Consider the following 19,300-nt stretch of genomic DNA (forward strand, 5'->3'; position numbering starts at 1 on the left):
GTTGATTTACAATGAGAATTTATAGTAGGATTACAGAATAATACTACTACTAAGATTACAGGGGAAAAATCCTAGTTAGACTAGGTCTTCTCCCTTCCTTGCGGGGTATCCTGTGGGTCCCGCACCGACAACCTCCCTATCCCTAACTCGGATGATTCTGTGTCAAAGGGATCTCATAAGGAGAATCTGCCACGGAAACATGAGTCTGACAACCATCTCCAACTACCGCATTGGGGGCAGATTGAGCATCGGGAACCGTAGGTGCAATCTGCACATGCAGATAAGGTTCCAGAATGGGAGGGTCGATGTGTGCCTGATGATCCATTGCTGGGGTAAACCCATGAGGGATGGGATCAACTAACACCCGACGCACAACCACGTCCAAACATTGCAGCTGGCTCTTCATAGCCGATCTCACATAGTTCTCCCACTGATCTGCACAACCAATTGAGATCATTCGTTTGAACATGTTGGGAGGAGAACCTAGGTGTAGTACACCATCAACTGCAATGCCATCATCTCCAAGGTAATGCAGCTCCTCTCGAACCCTTGCAACCATCTCACTAAATGAAGGCCTATCGTTGAATAGCACAGGCATGCTTTACATGTCAACAAACTCAACATATCCATAGTGATCGCTTTTAACGATGCCTCCATGATATATGGTAACTAGGTTGTCCATCTAGTTCAAACACGTAACGAAACACATGTCATTTAGTCTAAATTAGACGATAGATAGTACCTAACAAGTACTTTCTAACTACAAACTAAGTAAATAAGATAATAACTACGTATATATATACAATGTACTCACTAAATAGCTATATCATATGTAGTTAACTAAATATGTAACTACATATCTAAGTAGCTATCTAACTATATCTATGTACCTATATATCTATGTTTCTATCTATCGACATATATATCTCACTAGATCACTAACTAAATCAACTATCTGAGTCATCACATTAACTAGTAAATAACAAATGGCAACTAAGTAGGTACATTGCATATTCATAATTTTTACCTTTCCAACGACTGATCCGTGGACGTCGACGGAGTCGCAGCGGACGAAGGGCATGGGTCAGGCCGACGATCCGGGCCGGCGGTGGCACGACCGGCCGCTGTAGGTGTCGGGGTCGGCAGTGGCGCGGCCGACGACAACGGTGGCGCGCGGCGGGCGCGGAATGCCCGAGGCTCCGCGCGGCGAGTCCGGCTCGACGGGCGTGGGAGGCATGGCGGTCGCGGTCGAGGGCGGTGGTGGAGGGCGGCAAGACAGGGCGAGATCGACAGTGGAGGCCAAGGCGAGGCTAAGGCCTACAGCGGCGGTGTAGGGCGGAGGAGGGCCGCTGGCCGCGGCGCGGGCGGCTAGCCGCGGGCAACGGCGCGGCGCGGGGGGGGGCGGCCGCGAAGCATGGCGTGGCGCGGCCGCGGGGCTCGGGGCGCGCGAGCGGGCGCGGACGAGGGCGGCCGGTGGAGGCAAGGGCGCGGGCGGCGGCGGAGCTCGGCTATGCTAGGGCGAGAGAGGGAGAGGAAGAGAGGCGCGGGCCCCATAGGTATTAAAGGCTCGGCGCCAAGATCTACTCTTGGCGCCGAGCTCGACGCCAGAGTGACTAGCGCCGAGCTCACTGCCATGTCATCTGCCGTGCCCAGGAGCTCGGCGCCAGGGACGCTGGCGCCGAGACGTGTTAGCTCGGCGCCAGCACCAATGACGCTGAGCTAAGGATCTATTTTCTGAATTCTTTCCGTCAGGGATCTATTTGTGAGAAACTTTTAAAAAAAGGACTAAAATGTAAAAAATTCAGCCCCACCACAACCGCGCTCGAGCACTCGGAGTAACCGAGTTGTTGACGCTCAAATTTGGCTCAGTTTGCATTTACATCGACACATGGACACGAGTGTGCACGAGCAACATTTTCCTAAACAAAAACATGCTCTATACCGCCCAACGATGCCCATGATTATTCGCGCTCTGATCACTAGGAATCCTTCTCGACAGCCTGATCACCGGTAGTAGGCCCTGTCCAGCAGAGCCACGGGCCTGAGCTCTCCACCGTGGAGGAAGCTGGAGTACCACCGCGATGAGTGCCTCTGGTACCTCGTCCTCGCTGGCGAGCTGAAGTCGACGCCGTAGAGGCCGAACCGGAGACGGTAACCGAACAGGTACTCGAACATGTCTAGGAATGACCAGACGAAGTACCCACGAACGTTTGATCCATCCCTGGGTGCAGAAAGGAGAGTAGATTATATTTCAGAACAAGGATGCCATCATTTTCAGAACTCACCTGCTGCCTGACACAGTCGTGATGAAAACTTCAGTAAAGCAAGAACCTCGAATGCAGAGTTTACTGAATAGTATTGGTACCTGATGGATTGAAGCGTGGCCTCGATGTAATCCTGCAAGAACTGCGACCTGAACTCGTCGTCGTAGCTGTTTCCACCTGACGGATCAGGTCGGTCGGCAGCTCCTGATATGAACAAGAAAAATGCACAATATGACTCTATACTCTTCATATGATGTGCATCGGCTACGAAATGTTGTTCATTTCTTGTGAGAAATTCTGGACAGAATTCTGGCCAAGTTACCATTTTCATGAATCATGACTGCTGGGTTCTTGTATTTCACTCGAACATGCTTCAGCAATTTCTTCAGAGCCCATGGTTTGGATGTCTTAAAATCAATTTTCAACCTGATCGGGAACTGGTTGCCTGACATCAAGAGTCGTACTGCAAAAGTTCAGCTCATCCGTGATTACAACTGTACTTTGACCATTACAAAAGTATATAAGCTCTTAGGGCTCTTACTATCAAATTTCACAGCTGCATCACCCATGTAGTCTCTCAGTTTCTGTTTCAGCCGATTAAGATCGGCTCTCACATGGACGACAATGTAGTGGTTAAATCCAACGAAATCGAATGACCCCTTTACTTTTTTCCTTTCTTCATCAGTGAAAGATGGTAGCCTTGACCCCACATTCTTCTGCATCACTGGAGGGTAGTCACCATAGACTATAGGATGCATGAACCTGAACCATAAACAGACGTTTTACATGCAGTTACACAGTAAGTTGTGTGCCTAAAACCTGACAATAGAGTGGAACTAACCATCCAATGTGGAATTCCTTCATCCTCTCAGCTGCTGCTGCATCATCCGGAGTCTGTGTTGCGGGCTCAAACCACCAAGCAAGCAAACTCAGTCCAATTTGTCCTCCTTGCTCAGCCTGATCAGCAAGCAAAATGTCATATCTGTGAGAATGACTCATCCAGCAAATGTCAGTTTTGCTTTGAGAAGAGATGGCAACATATCAAATACACCTGGTACTTCTCTCTATACAAGGACACTGCCGAAGCATGTGCAAGAAGAAGGTGGTGTGCTGCTATGTATGGCTCTGTGGTGGAGTTGCCGCCGTTGCAAGGGAAGCCGAATGGCGATGAGCACCGCTGTGGTGGCAGAATTCCTTCGTCATATCCACCAACCGTTTCAACGTTAGGCTCATTGACAGTGCTCCAGTACTTCACCCTGTTGCCAAAGTTCTTAAAGCACGCATCTGCGTACACAGTGAAGTCCGATCTACACAAAGGCACAAAATGCAAATGTAGTAAATAACCCTTCAATTCTTTGTAGACGTGGTTGCAGTAAGGTTTAGGGTTAGGAGGTAATGACAGGTACATGAATTTATGACTAATCAGCCCATTGTATTCATCTTGAAGTGCCTGAGGAAAATCGAAATGATATATCGTTACATGAGGTTGTATTCCTACATTAACAACAAAAAGAAAAGATGCATCATACATAATTGCATAGTTGGAGACTCAAGTACCAAATATGATTGAAAAAAAAATTCAAAGAAAAGATCAAATACCATAGCTCAGAAGTTCATCTATCAGATTGTTGTAGTACTCCAATCCCTTTGGATTCACAGCTCCCCGACCATCTAAGTGGAATAAAAATTTTATATAAAAAATCAGTAGAGTCGAACCGACAATCGAATTCTGAAACACACTAACGTACTTTTTGTTCAGTGGTTCAGTTGATACTGTGTCTAAGGTGTTACCGGGAATAAGTCGAGGCCAGGCAATCGACATTCTATATGCATCGACACCTAATTCATGCAAAAGCTTTACATCTTCCTGTTATAACATGTAAAATAACACATTGATGTAAGTTTTTTTTATAAGTAATTGCTGTAAGTTTGAAACCATGATTTTCATCAGAAAAGTTTATTAGCAAATTTTTTGCTCAAAAACTTGCCTTGTACTTGTGATACTGATCTGCTGTTACGTCGCCTGTAGCATTGTCAGAAGAATGGCCTGTGGTATTTAAGTAGCACCTTCAGAATTATGAAGCTGAAATACACTAGGATTACTAATGAACAATAATGGGACCATAACCTTCATGTGTGAATGTGTCCCAGATGCTAGCATTTCTTCCATCCTCAGCAACTGCACCTTCAACCTGCATAAGTCAGCAGATGCTCATCTAGTCATCTCAGTAGATAACCAAATTTTGGGGAACATAAAATAGGATTTTTATCATTTTGTATGAGCTGATATTTGATTTTCCTCCCTGATTATACTACTTTTCCAGCCCTTGAACTTGAACATCCGTACTGTAGTTTTCTCACAGAAAATAGAAGAGATCGTCTCAAGAACAATCCAATTGCAGAGGAAAAATATGCACCAAACATCATATCTAATTGCATAATGATTGAATGTATGAGAGTAAAAACCATAACCCCAGTGCTACTTTTGCAGAACCAGAATTTCAAACAACGTGACTTTATTGCAATGAACAGGTATTAAAGATAGATCCACAAAATTAAACTGTCTGACAGAGATATATCGTTAAGGCAAGACTAACCAACAACACAATGCCATCTAGCTAACCAATGGAGGAAAGAAAGGCAAGGACTTTCGAAAAATAAATAAAGGCAAGGAAGTGGCACATTGTTCGCGAAGTCTATTGACAAACTTCTCAGCTACTGGTAGATTACTAGAGCAAGAGGGGCGCCACAAAGAAAAGCAATACACATATGTCTCTATCAGCACGGAGATGCTGAACTCATGTGGTCGCTTCAGAAATGACACCGCACGAATGGAGATCAAGAAAATTCAAAATGAGGCGAGTCTCCAGAATCTCATATGATCGCTTCAGAAATTTCAGGTCCATGACTTTTTGTTACATCTGATAGCTCCTCCACTTGGAATCATCGAGTTGCATTTATTTTTCGAAAAAGCGTACTGATGTAGTGTACGAGAAGAAGAAGAGAAAACGACTGGATGAAGCCAAGGCAGTAGCTTGGAAGAAAATTGGTAAAAGAGACTGATTTACTGAAAAAATTTCTTATGAAAGCAAAATTCTCTTTTATCAAAATTACTTTAGAGGAAATTCCAAATCTATTTGACTTTCCTGCCAAGGTTTTCAATTTCGGTATTACAAAAAATTCAGCCACCCCCAAAATTACTGAATTTCGCAAAATCAGGCCAAAATTTTGCCGAAAATTTGTTAGAGACTTGCACACGAAGTATGCTTTTTTCTAAAAACATTTAGATCTAAACAATATTAACATGATTTATGACACATCTATTAAGTAGAAGAATATGCAACATAAACAATACAAAATATGATATCTAGAGTTATATAGCATATGTATTAGTGTATTACAAAATTTTGGATTTTTCTTTCGGCCACCATTGAAATTATCGAAATTTGCGAAATTTCGATGAGGTTTTGCCGAAACTTCGGTGAAATTTCGCCGAAATTTTGAACCCTGTTTCCAGCCACTACTTTACATGAAAGTATTTAGATTTGTCATACTCATCGAAAGTAGTTTTTTCATCATCAGAAACAATACTTTATACGTACAAGAAAAAATAATGGCCAAGGGTGTCCATTAGATATTTTTTATGTGTAAATTGGAGTATTGGACCGGAATGGCTTCGTGTAGTTTTCTAACACACATTCGCCTTTCGCCATATGGGAACATACCTACCTGGTAGGCGGAGGAGCCCGCGCCGAACACAAACCCCTCTGGGAAGTCACTCCGGGTTATCGAGGCCGCCGGCGCCGCCAGCACGCCGGCCAGGAGGAAGACGAGAGCAGCACCACAGGAATAATGCGTCTTCGCCGCCATCGTGTTCAGTGATCCAGCGCGCCGACCTCCGCGGGTCTCTTGGCTCTTCAGCCGGCCACCACCGCGCGCGCGGAGGGGTATTCGGTTGGTGGGACAACGTGATGCGGGACCAGTGGCGCATATGGTGAGCGCGCGAGCGCGACCCCGTCTTCCGGGGCTCCAGCATGCGTGGGGGCGACCGCAAGACTATAGAGCGAGTACGTGGAGCTTCTGGCTCGATGGGAGTAGCAGCATGCAGTGACAGTGACGAAGCCAGAAAAAAATTTAGGAGGGGCTGAATAAAAGAATAGAGGTTTTTTTATCTTCTCTTAATTTTAGCTCCTCCTACCTAATACATGTATGCATAAAATTTTAAGAAAGAACTTAGGAAAATTCCACGTGCTCAGGATGGGTAGGGGGGGAGCCCCACCGCTGGCTACGTCCCTGTGCAGAGATGTCACTTTAATTGACTAGTCATCGCTGATGTCAATAAGGAAAATTTGTTCCATTTTCGTTAAGGCGGGATATTCATTTTGTTCATCAGCTATCGTCCAAGATTCAATTTTATGTCTGAACGGTTCAAAATGGTCATTTTAATTCTCCAACTTTACTGAGGGCCTGTTTGGAATGCAGTAGTTTATATGAATTATATAGAAATTTTACAGAAATCAGCTTAAAACGCAGGAACATGAAAAATTCCCCGTGTTCCAAACATGGGCTAGGAGTACGTACGTCTCGTGTTTTTTCTCATAAATGTCAAAAAACAAATAATAAATTCAATATTATATGTCTTTGACCCGTTGACTCTTTCATAAAAAACAAAAATTTCTACCATCTGAGTTGATGATGTACTTATAATTAGAAACAAAATTCGTTATTATTAAACCTGGATCAATCCATGGTCTACAAATCAAACAATTAGATAGTATGAAATTTAAAATTATGATATATTTACGAGAAAATATTCCAATAAATGCCATGGTTATCATAAAATAGATTACAAGTTTTATTTTTTTAGAAAAAAATAAAATATAAATAAACATGTAGGCTGTAGCATTCCCGTCAGCACTTTTTTCATGAATTTTATAATTACACGGTACAACTCAGACACTCACAACGCACGCACACTTATCTCTATAAACGCAATTGTAATACACAAACATATTTTTTTACTACGTATATAAACGGAGAAATATTATTTGTACAGGCAGTGCACAGCAGCATAGGTGAGACCGTGAGACATAGGAGTAGACGTGGAGAACGGGGGCATGATGATGCATGAACATGCAGCCGGATACACGCAAGCGTATGTATGTCTCCAAAGTCTCAACACATCAATCGCTGAAATCGATGGTGGCGGTGGAAAGGATGTTGTCCCCGGTGGTGGGGTGCGCTGCCGGCACGTCGTTCACCACCGCAGTCCCCTGCTGCCACACGTGGGTGAACTTGCTCCCCTGCTTCCCGGCCGGCAGCGCCAGCGTCGCGTACACCACCATCTCCTTCCCGTCCGCGTACTCCGCGGCCACGTCCGACACCGGGAACGCCAGGTCCTCGGGCGCCGCGGGCGCCATGGACGGCACGTAGCTGTCGAGCACCGTCGGGTACGCGACGAGGCTGCCGTTGGAGTGCTGGAACGCGACCACGGCCTGCGTGCCGACCATGCCGGCGCGGCCGCTCGGGTTGATCCCCCACGCCACCCACCCGTCGTCGCCCTTGGCCTGCGGCGCCCGGAACGCGACGGCGACGGTGTTGGTGGCGGCCGTGTAGTTGTAGTGCAGCGTGGCACCGAGGTGCGGCAGGTCCGCGCACGACGCGTAGAGGCGCTGCTCGCCGCCGGTGCCCGAGAAAGTCTGGCTCGAGCACGGTGCCGCCTTGGCGGCGGCGCGGGTCAGAGGAAACGACGAGCAGGTGACGACGGCGGCGAGGACGATGGCGAGGGAGACGGAGGCGCTGCTGGCGGAGCCACGGCGAACAGTGGAGGCTGCTGCTGCCATCCCGATCGTCTCAGGACACTCTCTGGCTTGGCTTCCTACGATGTTGGATGATCGGATTCACAGATATCGCCCGTGGAGTTGGTGATGTGCATGTGATGGTGAGAGGAGCAGCGTCGTGAACATACATATATAGGCGGGTTTGGAAAGAGGGGGTGATGGGGGCGGGTAGAACACGGTAGAGTTTGGTTGGGAGGTTGAGAGCGGGAGTCGCATGGAACGTAATTAAATGCACGTAAAACGCACGTCTATCCGGGTTGGTAAGACGCTTGTGTGGTTTGCGTCTCTGGTCGTCTGCGATGCAGTTGCGACGGTTGTGAACTCTGCTCTACTCATGTCAAGTCGATTTGTGTCATTGTGTGCATATGCCGGATTTTTATTCTAGAAGCACTAGTCGATTTCGCAATTGATTGACAAATCGGTAGGTCATCTAAAAAATTTGATGACCAGTCTGTTTGCGAGCATGGTGTTTCTCCTTGGCAGATTTCACCATATAAACATTGGCAGCCAAGGACGTTGCAGGTTCAGGTTGAGAGCCCAACACTCAAAACACTCAAGAGCATCGGTTTGGTTGGGCTCTGCTAGTGCAACGCTACTGTGAGCCGGAGTCGCTGATGAAGCCCTGAAAAATATGGCTTCATCAGCTCCTGCTGCTCAAATAAATGCATTATCAAAGTATTTTTCATACATAGTTTAATAAAATTTATGAAAAAAATGCAAATTTTGTTTTTTTTTCTAGCACAAGAGCTAGAATACACGGGTCGTAAAAGGACCGAGACAGCGCAACTCTGCATAAACCGGCCTAGCTAGTTTGAGGAGTCTGCCTGGCAAGTTCTCTTGAGGTTCCGCCCTAGAGAAGCCTAGGGTAGCAAGGATATCCCACCTACGTGGTGAAGAACATAGAGTTTTACAAGCAAACCACAAAATGGTAGCTAATCATGCTTGCGTGACGAAGAACGATTAGTTTCTAAATAAACTAGAAAAGGAGCCATCGAAGCTCTCATCTGGAAGAAACCCCATCGGGATAAGGATATTGTCGGGTTGTCGTAGGTCGGCCAGCAATCCTAGGATGTCATCTTTGTCGTCAGATCAAGCGATGAACAACAACGTTTGAAGAGATTAAGTCAAAAAGAGATAAAAGTAAATTATAATTGGAATCAATTGTGTCTATTGGGCACCTCAATCGGCTCTGCTCCCTATGTTTATAAGGAGAGGGTGGTCTTACCCCAGAAAGAGTAAAAAAAGCCCTTGTTTTTGCAAGTCTAGGACCAAACATCTTCTAAAAATCGTAATTAATTTTGGACTTCAAACGAGGCTATCAATATACATTTATTGATCAGCTCGACGAGAGGAACACAATAGTGTGATCTCTTCTTCCATTTGAGAAAATTGTGAGAAAATTGGAAAACCACCAAATCCGGCCTAACCTGTTTTGGGAACTGGCTGGCCTGTTTCTGCTACATCAGCCATCCAAAAAGCTATTTTCTTCGTCTAGGCTGTAAATACGGTGATCCAAATATGCCTTAACGAAACATGATGGTGGAATCCATATATTTTGGACAATTTTGGGTGTCGACAGTACCATTACATTATCACAACCTTTTGTCCTTTTCCTATAACCGCTGACTTTTCCATCTTAAAACCCCAATAAACACTCAACCACACGCTAAAACTAGCTTATTCAACTCGTACCATATTTACCCAAGAAAAATCATATTTAGGCACTGCTATATACCACCCAACTAACCGTGCATATACATTCTCGATTCTTTCCACCTCAAGAGTGTTGATCACCAATTTACCAGATATTCCCCTCGAGCCGGAGCGTGTTGTTGATCACTGTGAATATGCTCCCTCAGGTAGAGCAACTGGCCTCAGCTCGCCACCCCGGAGGAAGCTGGAGTACCACTTGGCCGAGTGCCTCTGATACCTTGTCCTCGCCGTCGAGTTGAATTCAACGCCACAGACGCCGAAGCGCATCCTGTAGCCGAATAGGTACTCGAACACGTCCAGGAATGACCACACGAAGTAACCTTGCACGTTTGATCCGTTCCTGTGAACAAGAGAGATCAGTGTGTGATAAGGTTCCAGAGCAAAAAACGGCACCAATTTCAGATAGCTCATCGTATCAATTGCATGCATGCATGATCGTCAATTGCAAAGCTGAATGCTATTAATTAATTGCTGTACCTGATGGATTGAAGTGTGGCTTCGATGTAATCCTGCAGGAACTGTGACCTGAATTCGTCGTCGTAGGCGTTGACGCCGGATGGATCAGACAGTCCAGCAGCTCCTGAAGTGACCACGATGAATGTGGCACATGATCGAGTACAATGAAACATAGTCCATTTCTTGGGACAATATATACTTTAGGGTATCATTAGTGGCAAGTTACCGTTTTCATGGATCATCACTGCAGGGTTCTTGTATTTCACTTGGAGATGCTTCAGCATTTTCTTGAGAGCCCAGGGGGTGGATGTCATAAAATCGGCCGTCAACCCGAACGGGAACTGGTTCCTTGACTTGAGAAACGGCACTGCAAAATGAACAAGGACGTCATCCGTTGTTCCGATTGTATTCTGGAGCGTGATAGCTAAAAGTAAAGGCCCTAAGATTCGTACTGTCATATGCCACAGCTGCATCAGCCATGTAATCTCTCACTTTCTCATCTAGTCGGCTAAGATCAGCTTTCACGTAGACGGCAACGTAGTGGTTAAATCCGACAAAATCAAAAGATCCCTTTATTCTTTTTGCCTCTTCATCCGTGAAGGATGGCAGCCTGGACCCTACATTCTTCCTCATCACTGGAGGGTAGTCTCCATACACCATAGGATTCATGAACCTGTATTATGCATGAACACATGTTTTACATGTAGTCACACAAGATTTTGTTTGTATGAGACTTCAGATTTAGAGTGGGTCAAAATCAAACCATCCTATGTGGAAATCATTCATCCTTGCAGCTGCCGCGATATCATCGGGAGTCTGCGTTGCAGGCTCATACCACCAACCAAGCAAGGTTAGTCCAATTCGTCCTCCTTGCTCAGCCTGATCAGTGAGGAACAAAGCAAAGAATCGTATAAAAATGCTTCATCCTAAAAGGGCAGTTCTACTGAGAAGGTATTGCAGTAGCTCAAACCTGGTACTTCTCTCTATATAGGGACACTGCAGATGCATGTGCAAGTAGAAGGTGGTGTGCTGCTATGTATGGCTCTGTGGTGGAGTTGCCTTCATCACAACCAAAGCCAAAGGGGAATGAGCATCGCCGTGGCGGTAGGATTCCTTGGTCAAATCCGCCAATCGTTTCGACGTTAGGCTCATTGACAGTGCTCCAGTACTTCACTCTGTCTCCAAAGTTCTTGAAGCACACATCTGCATACGCTGTGTAGTCCTCTCTGCATCAAGGACCACAATCCAAAAGCAAATGTCACTACATCTCTTTTGGACGTGGCTACAGTGATGTGGAGAATTGGAGGCAATGGGAAAGTACATGAATCTAGGACTAAGCAGGCCCTTGTACTCATCTTGAAGAGCCTGAGGAAAATCGAAATGATAGATCGTTACGTGAGGTTGTATTCCTGCATAAACAGAGAAAATCACATCATATAAATCTGCACAGCTGGATACTTCAGTGAACAGATCAGACTGGCACAAGGTTCTAAGAAAGATCGAATACCGTAGCTAAGGAGTTCATCTATCAGATTGTTGTAGTACTCCAGTCCCTTCAGATTGACAGCTCCTCGGCCATCTATATCGAAGTAACAATGGAACAAACACAACCAGAAAATTCACGCTGTATGCCAAATTGAACTTCCAAAAAAGAGAGCACGTGGAAGAAACAAACGCCAATTTTTCTGAACCACATTTTCTAACATATGTTGCTGTTCAGTGGTTTTATTGGTACTGTATGTAAGCCATTAATTACCAGGAATAAGTCGAGGCCAGGCAATCGACATCCTGTAGGCATCAACACCCAGCTCATGCAAAAGCTTTACATCTTCCTGTTATTAAACGTAAATTTTCTTTACCTGTTAGTTGAGGCTTCTTATCTTAATCTCTAATCTGCAAAGTGCGTTTAGCAGCACTGTTGCTCAAAAGTTACCTTGTACTTATGATACTGATCCGCAGTTACATCACCTGTCGCATTGTCAATAGAATAGCCTGTGAAATTTCAACAAGCTCCTGTCATTAGAATTAATGAAGAAGCTGAACAGCACCACAGATGTAGAATTGCGTACCATTAAGCGACTAAACTAACCTTTATGTGTGAATGTGTCCCAGATGCTAGGCTTCCTTCCATCCTCCGCAACTGCACCTTCAATCTGCGCACAAGTCAAGGGGCACTGAGTTTAGTAAACAACTAGAAGTAGATTCTAGTGAAAGAAATGAAATAGTATGTTATTGTAAATTTTGTAGTTTGCCCTCAGAAAATAGACGCACATGTCTCAGGAACAATACCATATACAGAAAACATGAACAGTTCCATCCAACACAAAACAGTGACCGGTGAGAAATAAGAACCGTAACCCAGTGCAACTTTTCAAGAAGGAATCAGAATTCCGGTACACGTATGCAGAAGTCTTTCAAATGGCATGGCTTTTTCCCTATGTATCCCCTGTAAAGCTTCTAAAAGCTCCTGTAAAATTTGTCGTGCCATTTTGGGCAATTCTCAATAAAAAATCAGGTGCTTGAAAGAAGTAGAGTCACTGATTTGGATAGATTGGATGTCTATAAAATAAGAAAAAACAATGTTGAGGAATTTAAGTTGGAGACCGGAACCTAAAATACGTGGGCAAAAAACCTAAAATATACTACCTCCGGTGCATTTTATCGGGCACGCACGCATATCAAGATTCAAACTTCAAAAAATTTGATCAATAATTAGGCTTATAATTTTTAACTATTATAATACAAATTTTATATGATTATAATACAAATTTTATATGATTAAATTTGTAAGGACAAACAAAGGCTCATATATACGAGGAAAGAGTGATGAGAGCTAGGTTCCGCACCGGTGGCGGCCGCGGCGGCGGCGCGCGGGCCTGAGCGCACGGGAGCAGGCGGCGCGTGCGCGGGTGGGAGCTCGAGTGGCCCCGTGCACGTGCGGGCGCGAGGCGCGCGTGCGGAGGCGCGCGCTCAGGCCGGACGGCACGTAGGGCTGCGCACGGGCCAGCGCGAGCGAGGCGTGGCGCGGCAAGCTACGCGCGGACTGGCGCGAGCAGCGGAGCGCCCAGCTGCTTGCGGGCCGGCGCGGCCTGGGCTGTACGCGTGGGCCAGCGCGAGCGGAGGCAGCGAACGCGCGTCGTCGTCGCTAGCCACCTGTGGTGGTTCTGGAGTTTCTGCGCCCTAGTCATGGTCCGCCCTGCTTCCTCTCCGGGTGCTCTCATCGAGCTCGAGCAAGATCCTGCCCTGGCCGCCTTGGTCACCTCTTGGCACTATATTTGGGGAAGCAGCCCCTGCAGAAATGTTCAGCCCTCTGCTCCTTTTCTGTGGACCTGGGACTCAAAATGCAGTAACAAACAGTTTTCTCCTGGCTCCTGATTATGGATAGGCTAAATACAAGGAACCTTCTTAAAAGAAAAAAGCACAAGTTGGAGGACAGTAACTATAACTGTTTCTCTGTAATCAGAATGTTGAGGAAACTGCTTTCCACCTCTTCTTCAGCTGTCCATTCAGTCAGGCCTGCTGGCAACACTTGAACATGAACTGGAACTTTCAAAGTGATTTCTCCCAAATGACGATGCAGTCGAAACAGCAATATCAAAATCCCTTCTTTATGGAGATCATCATTGTTGCCTGGCACATATGGAAGCAGCGAAATAACTTTATACTTGACAGAGGACGACCCTCTCTCTTCCTGAAAATGCTCGTTTTTGGATGAGGCTAGACTTCAAGCTCTTAGAATGTTTGAAGACAAGAGCTTTGTTTTCCTCCTTCGTATAGACTCCTTTTCTTAGTTCTTAGCTGACCAGTGGCTCCCTCAGCCTCTTGGGTGGTTTTTGTTTTTGTTGTTCTTTTTCCTCTATACAGTTTCTGGATTTTTCTTCCCTCAGCCTCTTGGGTGGTTTTTGTTTTTGTTGTTCTTTTTCCTCTATACAGTTTCTGGATTTTTCTTTTTAATAAAATCTCACAATGGGAGCCTCTCTTGCTGTATTTTTCGCTAAAAAAAGATTTGTAAGAACTTATAGTATCCAATGATTATAAGTTTATAAGCATAAGTAATATAATATAAAACAAATGAATGGTCAAAGTATAATCTTAGAGACCGTATCATTTTAAGCTGCGCCATATAAAATGAACCGGAGGGAGTACGTGTTAGTAATTATTTCAAAAAACAAATTAAAAGGGTAGAATTGTAGTACTTCCGCTGCCCTTAACTCCCTGTTCGATTACTCTGATGGATGTCTCGCTGCCGACGACCACTTCTCCGATCGGTGCGCCGGCCAACAGGACGGCCCCCTCGAGATCCAATCCCCCCCTGCACTTCCCGTGCGATCTCCTCTTTCTACTGTTTCTGAAGAGGAGACGGCGAGAAAGAATCCGAGGAAATCCGCTGGGCACGCAACGCACGGCGAGATGGAATGGGTCCTGCAGGCTGGATCAGTCGCGAGGCATGCAGCTTCAGGGCCTCTTCGGCACGGCTTACGTCGGCTTCGGCTTCAACTATTTTACGTAAATCGAGGCACTGTAGTGCGAAGTCGTTTTGTAAGCCGGGGTTAAAATGAACTAGAAGCCGAAAAAGTCAGTTTTTCTGGCTTCACCGGTGAAGCCGTTTTGGATGAGCCGTGCCGGGGTGAAGCCGTTTTGGATGAGCCGTGCCGGGCTTTATATTTGGATCCATCTGAGGTGCAGGCCCATGCGCCCCTGTTGGCACCCACGCACGTGACGCCTACGCTCGTCCATATGCAATGCGGCGACGCCTTGGCGCCATCCGTAGCCGCGCCGCCCGCAGCGGCGTCAACAACTCCGGTGTATGAGATGGAAAACACTGCGACTAGCAGAACCAATACTACTACTATGTCCTCCATTAGAATCCTCTGCCACTTTCCTAGAAAAAGCACTTTTGGAACTGAAATCGATCAGCTTCTACCTTCTAGCTGCAGGCTGGCGACAGTGATTTGAAGGATGGCTGCGAGCCCCCACAGACCGGCGGTCGACAACAGGTGACCAAGAAGGACGACCTTCGAAGGGAATGATCATAACAATTACTAAACTACCCTTATTTGTTAACTTCTAGTTTTAATAAAGTCCAGTAGGGGGTAAAACCCCTCCTGCATCAAAAAAAAAATCTACCCTTATTTATAATAGATTATAATAATTCTTTTCTTTTAAAGATCAATGGTTCAGAATAATTCCACGAGAGGATCCGGTGGTTCCATCCAAGCACAGTAACAAACTAAAAAATAAAGAATAACAGCCTGCTCGTTTGTTGGTTTCAGTCAGAGCTTATTAGCCATAGTACAATATTTTTTTTTCATAATAAACTAACACCAATCAGGCTTATCAGCTCAGAAACCGACCCGCGAAAAAAAGACTGTAAATAAGGGGCCGATGTCATGTAGCTGAAGCGACGGGAGGGGGAAAAGTGCTAAGAAAATGACATATCGTTTGTGGAATCCATGGGGAATGACGTGCTAAGAAAATGACATCGTTCTTTGGTTTGTGAAATCCAATGGACAAACATGTCCTTGTTATCCGCTGGTGAACTCCAAAACTGTTATTGTCGATGGAAAAAGGAGACTTCCTAGTGGACGAGCAGCAACCACCAGCAGGCGCAGGCCTTGCGCACGTACTTGTATCTTGTGGGAGCACGGCTCTGGTACAAACACAAATTACAAATGCGTGTCCCAGTCAGAGTGCAGCTACTGGGTCTACGGCTCTACACTTCTAGAAGGAGCATGGGCTCTTCTTGTTGCATAAGAAGGGCGAGTTGCCATTTGCAATCAGTATATAGTTTATTTAGACACCTGATGAGACTAAGAGATGGAGTGAAATGACTTAAGCTGCGCCGGCTGTGCTTTGATCTCTGAAGGCGAAGGTATACGTTAAAAACTAGGGTAAAGTCCATTTTCTAACATTCAACTTGTATGCCAGTCCAATTTTCACTCAAAGTGGGCACCGGTCCCTGCAGCTGTGGAAACCAGATGAATTTGGTCGCTTCTTTGCATTTTTAAAGGTGGTTTTTTAATTTTTTTATTTTACATCAGAAAATATGAAACTAGTAAGAATATTTTCTAAAAATGTTATCAGTTGGTTGATAATTTGACCTTCCCTTCGCAAAAAAAAGGGTTGAAAACTGGGTAGGTTAACAAATAGGCTTAAACTACGCCGATTGCCTGTGAACCGTTCAGAACACACAATCATATCATATATATATGTTCCGTGTGCATGCCTGCTTTAGGTCCACCCGTCAAACACATGACTGGAACTACTCGAACTACTCGCTATATGGAATCCTAGAGCACCTTATGACCTGTTTTGATGCCCTCTAAGCTTAAGAGCTCTAAAAACTTTAGAGCATTTTAGCTCAGTTTTGAGAAGGTGACTAAAATTTAGAGCTAAATTTAGATATATGTTTGCAAATTTTAACTCTAAAGTTTAGAGGGGTAGATCCAAACAAGCCCTTATTACGATACATCAATTACAAAAAAAAAAGCAGTTTACAAAACAAAATCAACTTAAAACTTGATTCTAGAACTCAGTTGTAGAAATAAAAGGTCACACTCATATCGTATATGTACTAAGAAAATCCTCGTTAGTCAAATGAGTGCGCTCGGCATGTCCTCGATTACAATAAAAGATACAGGAGTAGAGATACTTTCGAGATAAGGTGCGACAAAATAACTACTAGAATGTTATTAAAAAGTGAAGTGATGACCATGTGCGGATGCGGACCTTGGCGCGCCTTACGTTGACAGTGACGATTCGCTTGTTTTTTCGTTCAAACTTCAAACCAAGATGATTTCTAAGCCAAATTAAAGCAGTGCACAAAATCCGAGAGCTAGTAAACCAGTGGTGAAATCGACGCAAACCATCTACTAGTCCGCGTATACATACATGTATTCAGCAGAGCAGGTAGATTTGGTTTGCTACGCCTACCCACGCTCCGAGCAACCAACCAAGGATTCCGCACTGGACAACCTTATCCCAGATTGGGTGGTGCGTGACGGCACACATCTAATCTGCTATGGAAACCACCACGGTCTCAAGTGCTCAATCGTGGTTTTCTGGGGGCGCAAAAACAGCGAAAAAACGGCAAGAGAAGAGACAACTACTGTCTGAATCATGGACCATGCCACCACCATGGGAACCGGACATGGCACCGCGACGTACCTGGTACGCCGAGGAGCCGACGCCGAAAACGAACCCCGCGGGGAAGTCGGCCCTGGTGATGTCCGCAGCAGAGGCCCCCGCCGCCGCCCCGACGCCGACGCCGACGCCGACCCCGAGCGCGGCCAGGAGGAGGAAAACAGCACAGCCGAGCGCCTTCCCCATCATGTCCAGCGCACCGGCCGGCCTCAGTGGGTGTGGTTTTATATATTTGAGCGTGGGCCGGGGCCGGCCGTCCGCGGTGGCAAACTAGGAAATTCCGCCCCATGACCGCGTGGCGCGGACGTAGTCACTGACGTCGCGCGGAGAGGTCTCAGTCTCTACTGCCCGCCCCACCGGGGTTCGTTAGGATCTGTAAAAATGGACTAGTAATATCGGTCGTGTAGATTTGACACTGGATTCATATTTACAGATATAGGCCTCGTTTGTTTGGAGGAATTTTAAAAAAATCTGAAAGAATTTGTGAGAGAAAAACACTGTTTCGAACGAAAAAAGAAGCGGATTAGGCCAGGTTTAAGAACACACGAACAAGGCCATAGATGGACTCACCTATCCTCCACTTGAGTGTCATCATAGTAAGGAGTCGATCTTTCGAGTGTCATTTTTGTAATTTTTTCGCACGTGGCGGCATCGTACATTGCGTTGCCGTCCGTCCTCTCGTGCGCCTCAGCCGCCTTGGCGCTTGCTTTGCTCGATCGGCGGCGCGGATGAAACGTACGTGTACCCGCGCGTGCAAGCGTATCGAGCCTCAGAACTCAGCGGCTCCAGCCGTCCCTGCGTATCGCTGTTGTCCAGCCTCCACGTGTGAACAATGAACAGGAACCGCCGAACCTGGCGTTTGTGCAGTGCAGGTGGCGCCCATGTGGTCTCTTCCAGAGACAGACGGGAAGCCCAGCTCCGCACTCGGTCGGGCGTTTCTAGTCCACTCCTCGCTGTTGTTTTTTTTCCCTGATGATCGAGACTTCACTTATTCACCAAGGAATCTATCTAGAAGACGGAGTACAAATTCCCCTCCCTCAGCGTCACTTTTGACTACATGCTGCTGGTAGCTGCTAGGGTTTCAACTAGGATACGAATATTCAAAGCCATCGCCGACAAAAAAACGTGGCGTCACTCGTGACTTATTAAACAGCAGCAAAGATCCCAATTTGCACTGTACTACTACTTCGTCTCTACTTGCAGCTGATAGCAGATTGATGGTTCGTTTACATGTGTATAGTTCCATCAGACACAGTAAATGCATGTCGTCGTCTACACGATGTTTTATCCCCCATCGATCGAATGACCTCTCGGTCACTCGTGTATACTATGGTTACATCAGACAACAACGTAACAGCGCGCGTCTGCACACGAATCTGCTTATTCTTCACCAGCTAGATTATTTCCCACCGGACCGGCCCTCGGCGTGCGTGCTACGATAACAACGATGCATGTGCTGTCGCCGTCGTCGTCGCTTGAGGAAGGCAGTCCGTCACGCGGCGTACGGCCTGACGTCGTCGGGAGCGGCGGCCGGAGCTCGCCGCCGCGCGGAGGAAGCCGGCGTATCAGCGCGCGGAGCTCCGCAGGTAGCGCGTGCGCGCCCCGGCGTTCATCACCTGTTCGCTCGTTGGTTTCAGCCAGCCCAAACCAGCCAGCCAACAGTGTTTTTCTCTCATAATAAACTAACACCAGCCAATCCAAACTAACCCAAAAACCAACCAGCGAACAGGCCATATATCGACGCCGCACAGGCCGAAGCTCATCCTGTGGGCGAAGATGAACTCGAACAAGTCCAGGAACGACCACACGAAGTAGCCCCGTGCGTCCGACCCGTTCCTGCATGTGGGCAATTCATTCGGGAACGTCCATAGAATCGAAATGAAT

At 46.2% G+C, this 19,300-nt stretch overlaps 1 protein-coding gene and 1 pseudogene across 1 annotated transcript; both read right to left on the reverse strand.

Annotated features, from left to right (window-relative positions):
- Positions 1-2,004: 2,004 nt before the first annotated feature.
- On the reverse strand, positions 2,005-17,630 carry LOC136544250 (uncharacterized; annotated as a pseudogene).
- On the reverse strand, positions 7,176-8,218 carry LOC136542143 (cytochrome b561 and DOMON domain-containing protein At4g12980-like). The gene has a single exon (XM_066534447.1). It carries the CDS (start codon positions 8,105-8,107, stop codon positions 7,448-7,450), a length of 660 nt encoding a protein of 219 aa, XP_066390544.1. The 5' UTR covers positions 8,108-8,218; the 3' UTR covers positions 7,176-7,447.
- Positions 17,631-19,300: the final 1,670 nt, after the last annotated feature.

The sequence above is a fragment of the Miscanthus floridulus genome, chromosome 3 (genome assembly GCF_019320115.1).
Source record: "Miscanthus floridulus cultivar M001 chromosome 3, ASM1932011v1, whole genome shotgun sequence".
Classification (NCBI taxonomy): Eukaryota; Viridiplantae; Streptophyta; class Magnoliopsida; order Poales; family Poaceae; genus Miscanthus; species Miscanthus floridulus.

Coding starts and splice junctions, on each gene's coding strand:
- LOC136542143 (XM_066534447.1), bottom strand. CDS start 8,107: ATGGCAGCAGCAGCCTCCACTGTTCGCCGTGGCTCCGCCAGCAGCGCC.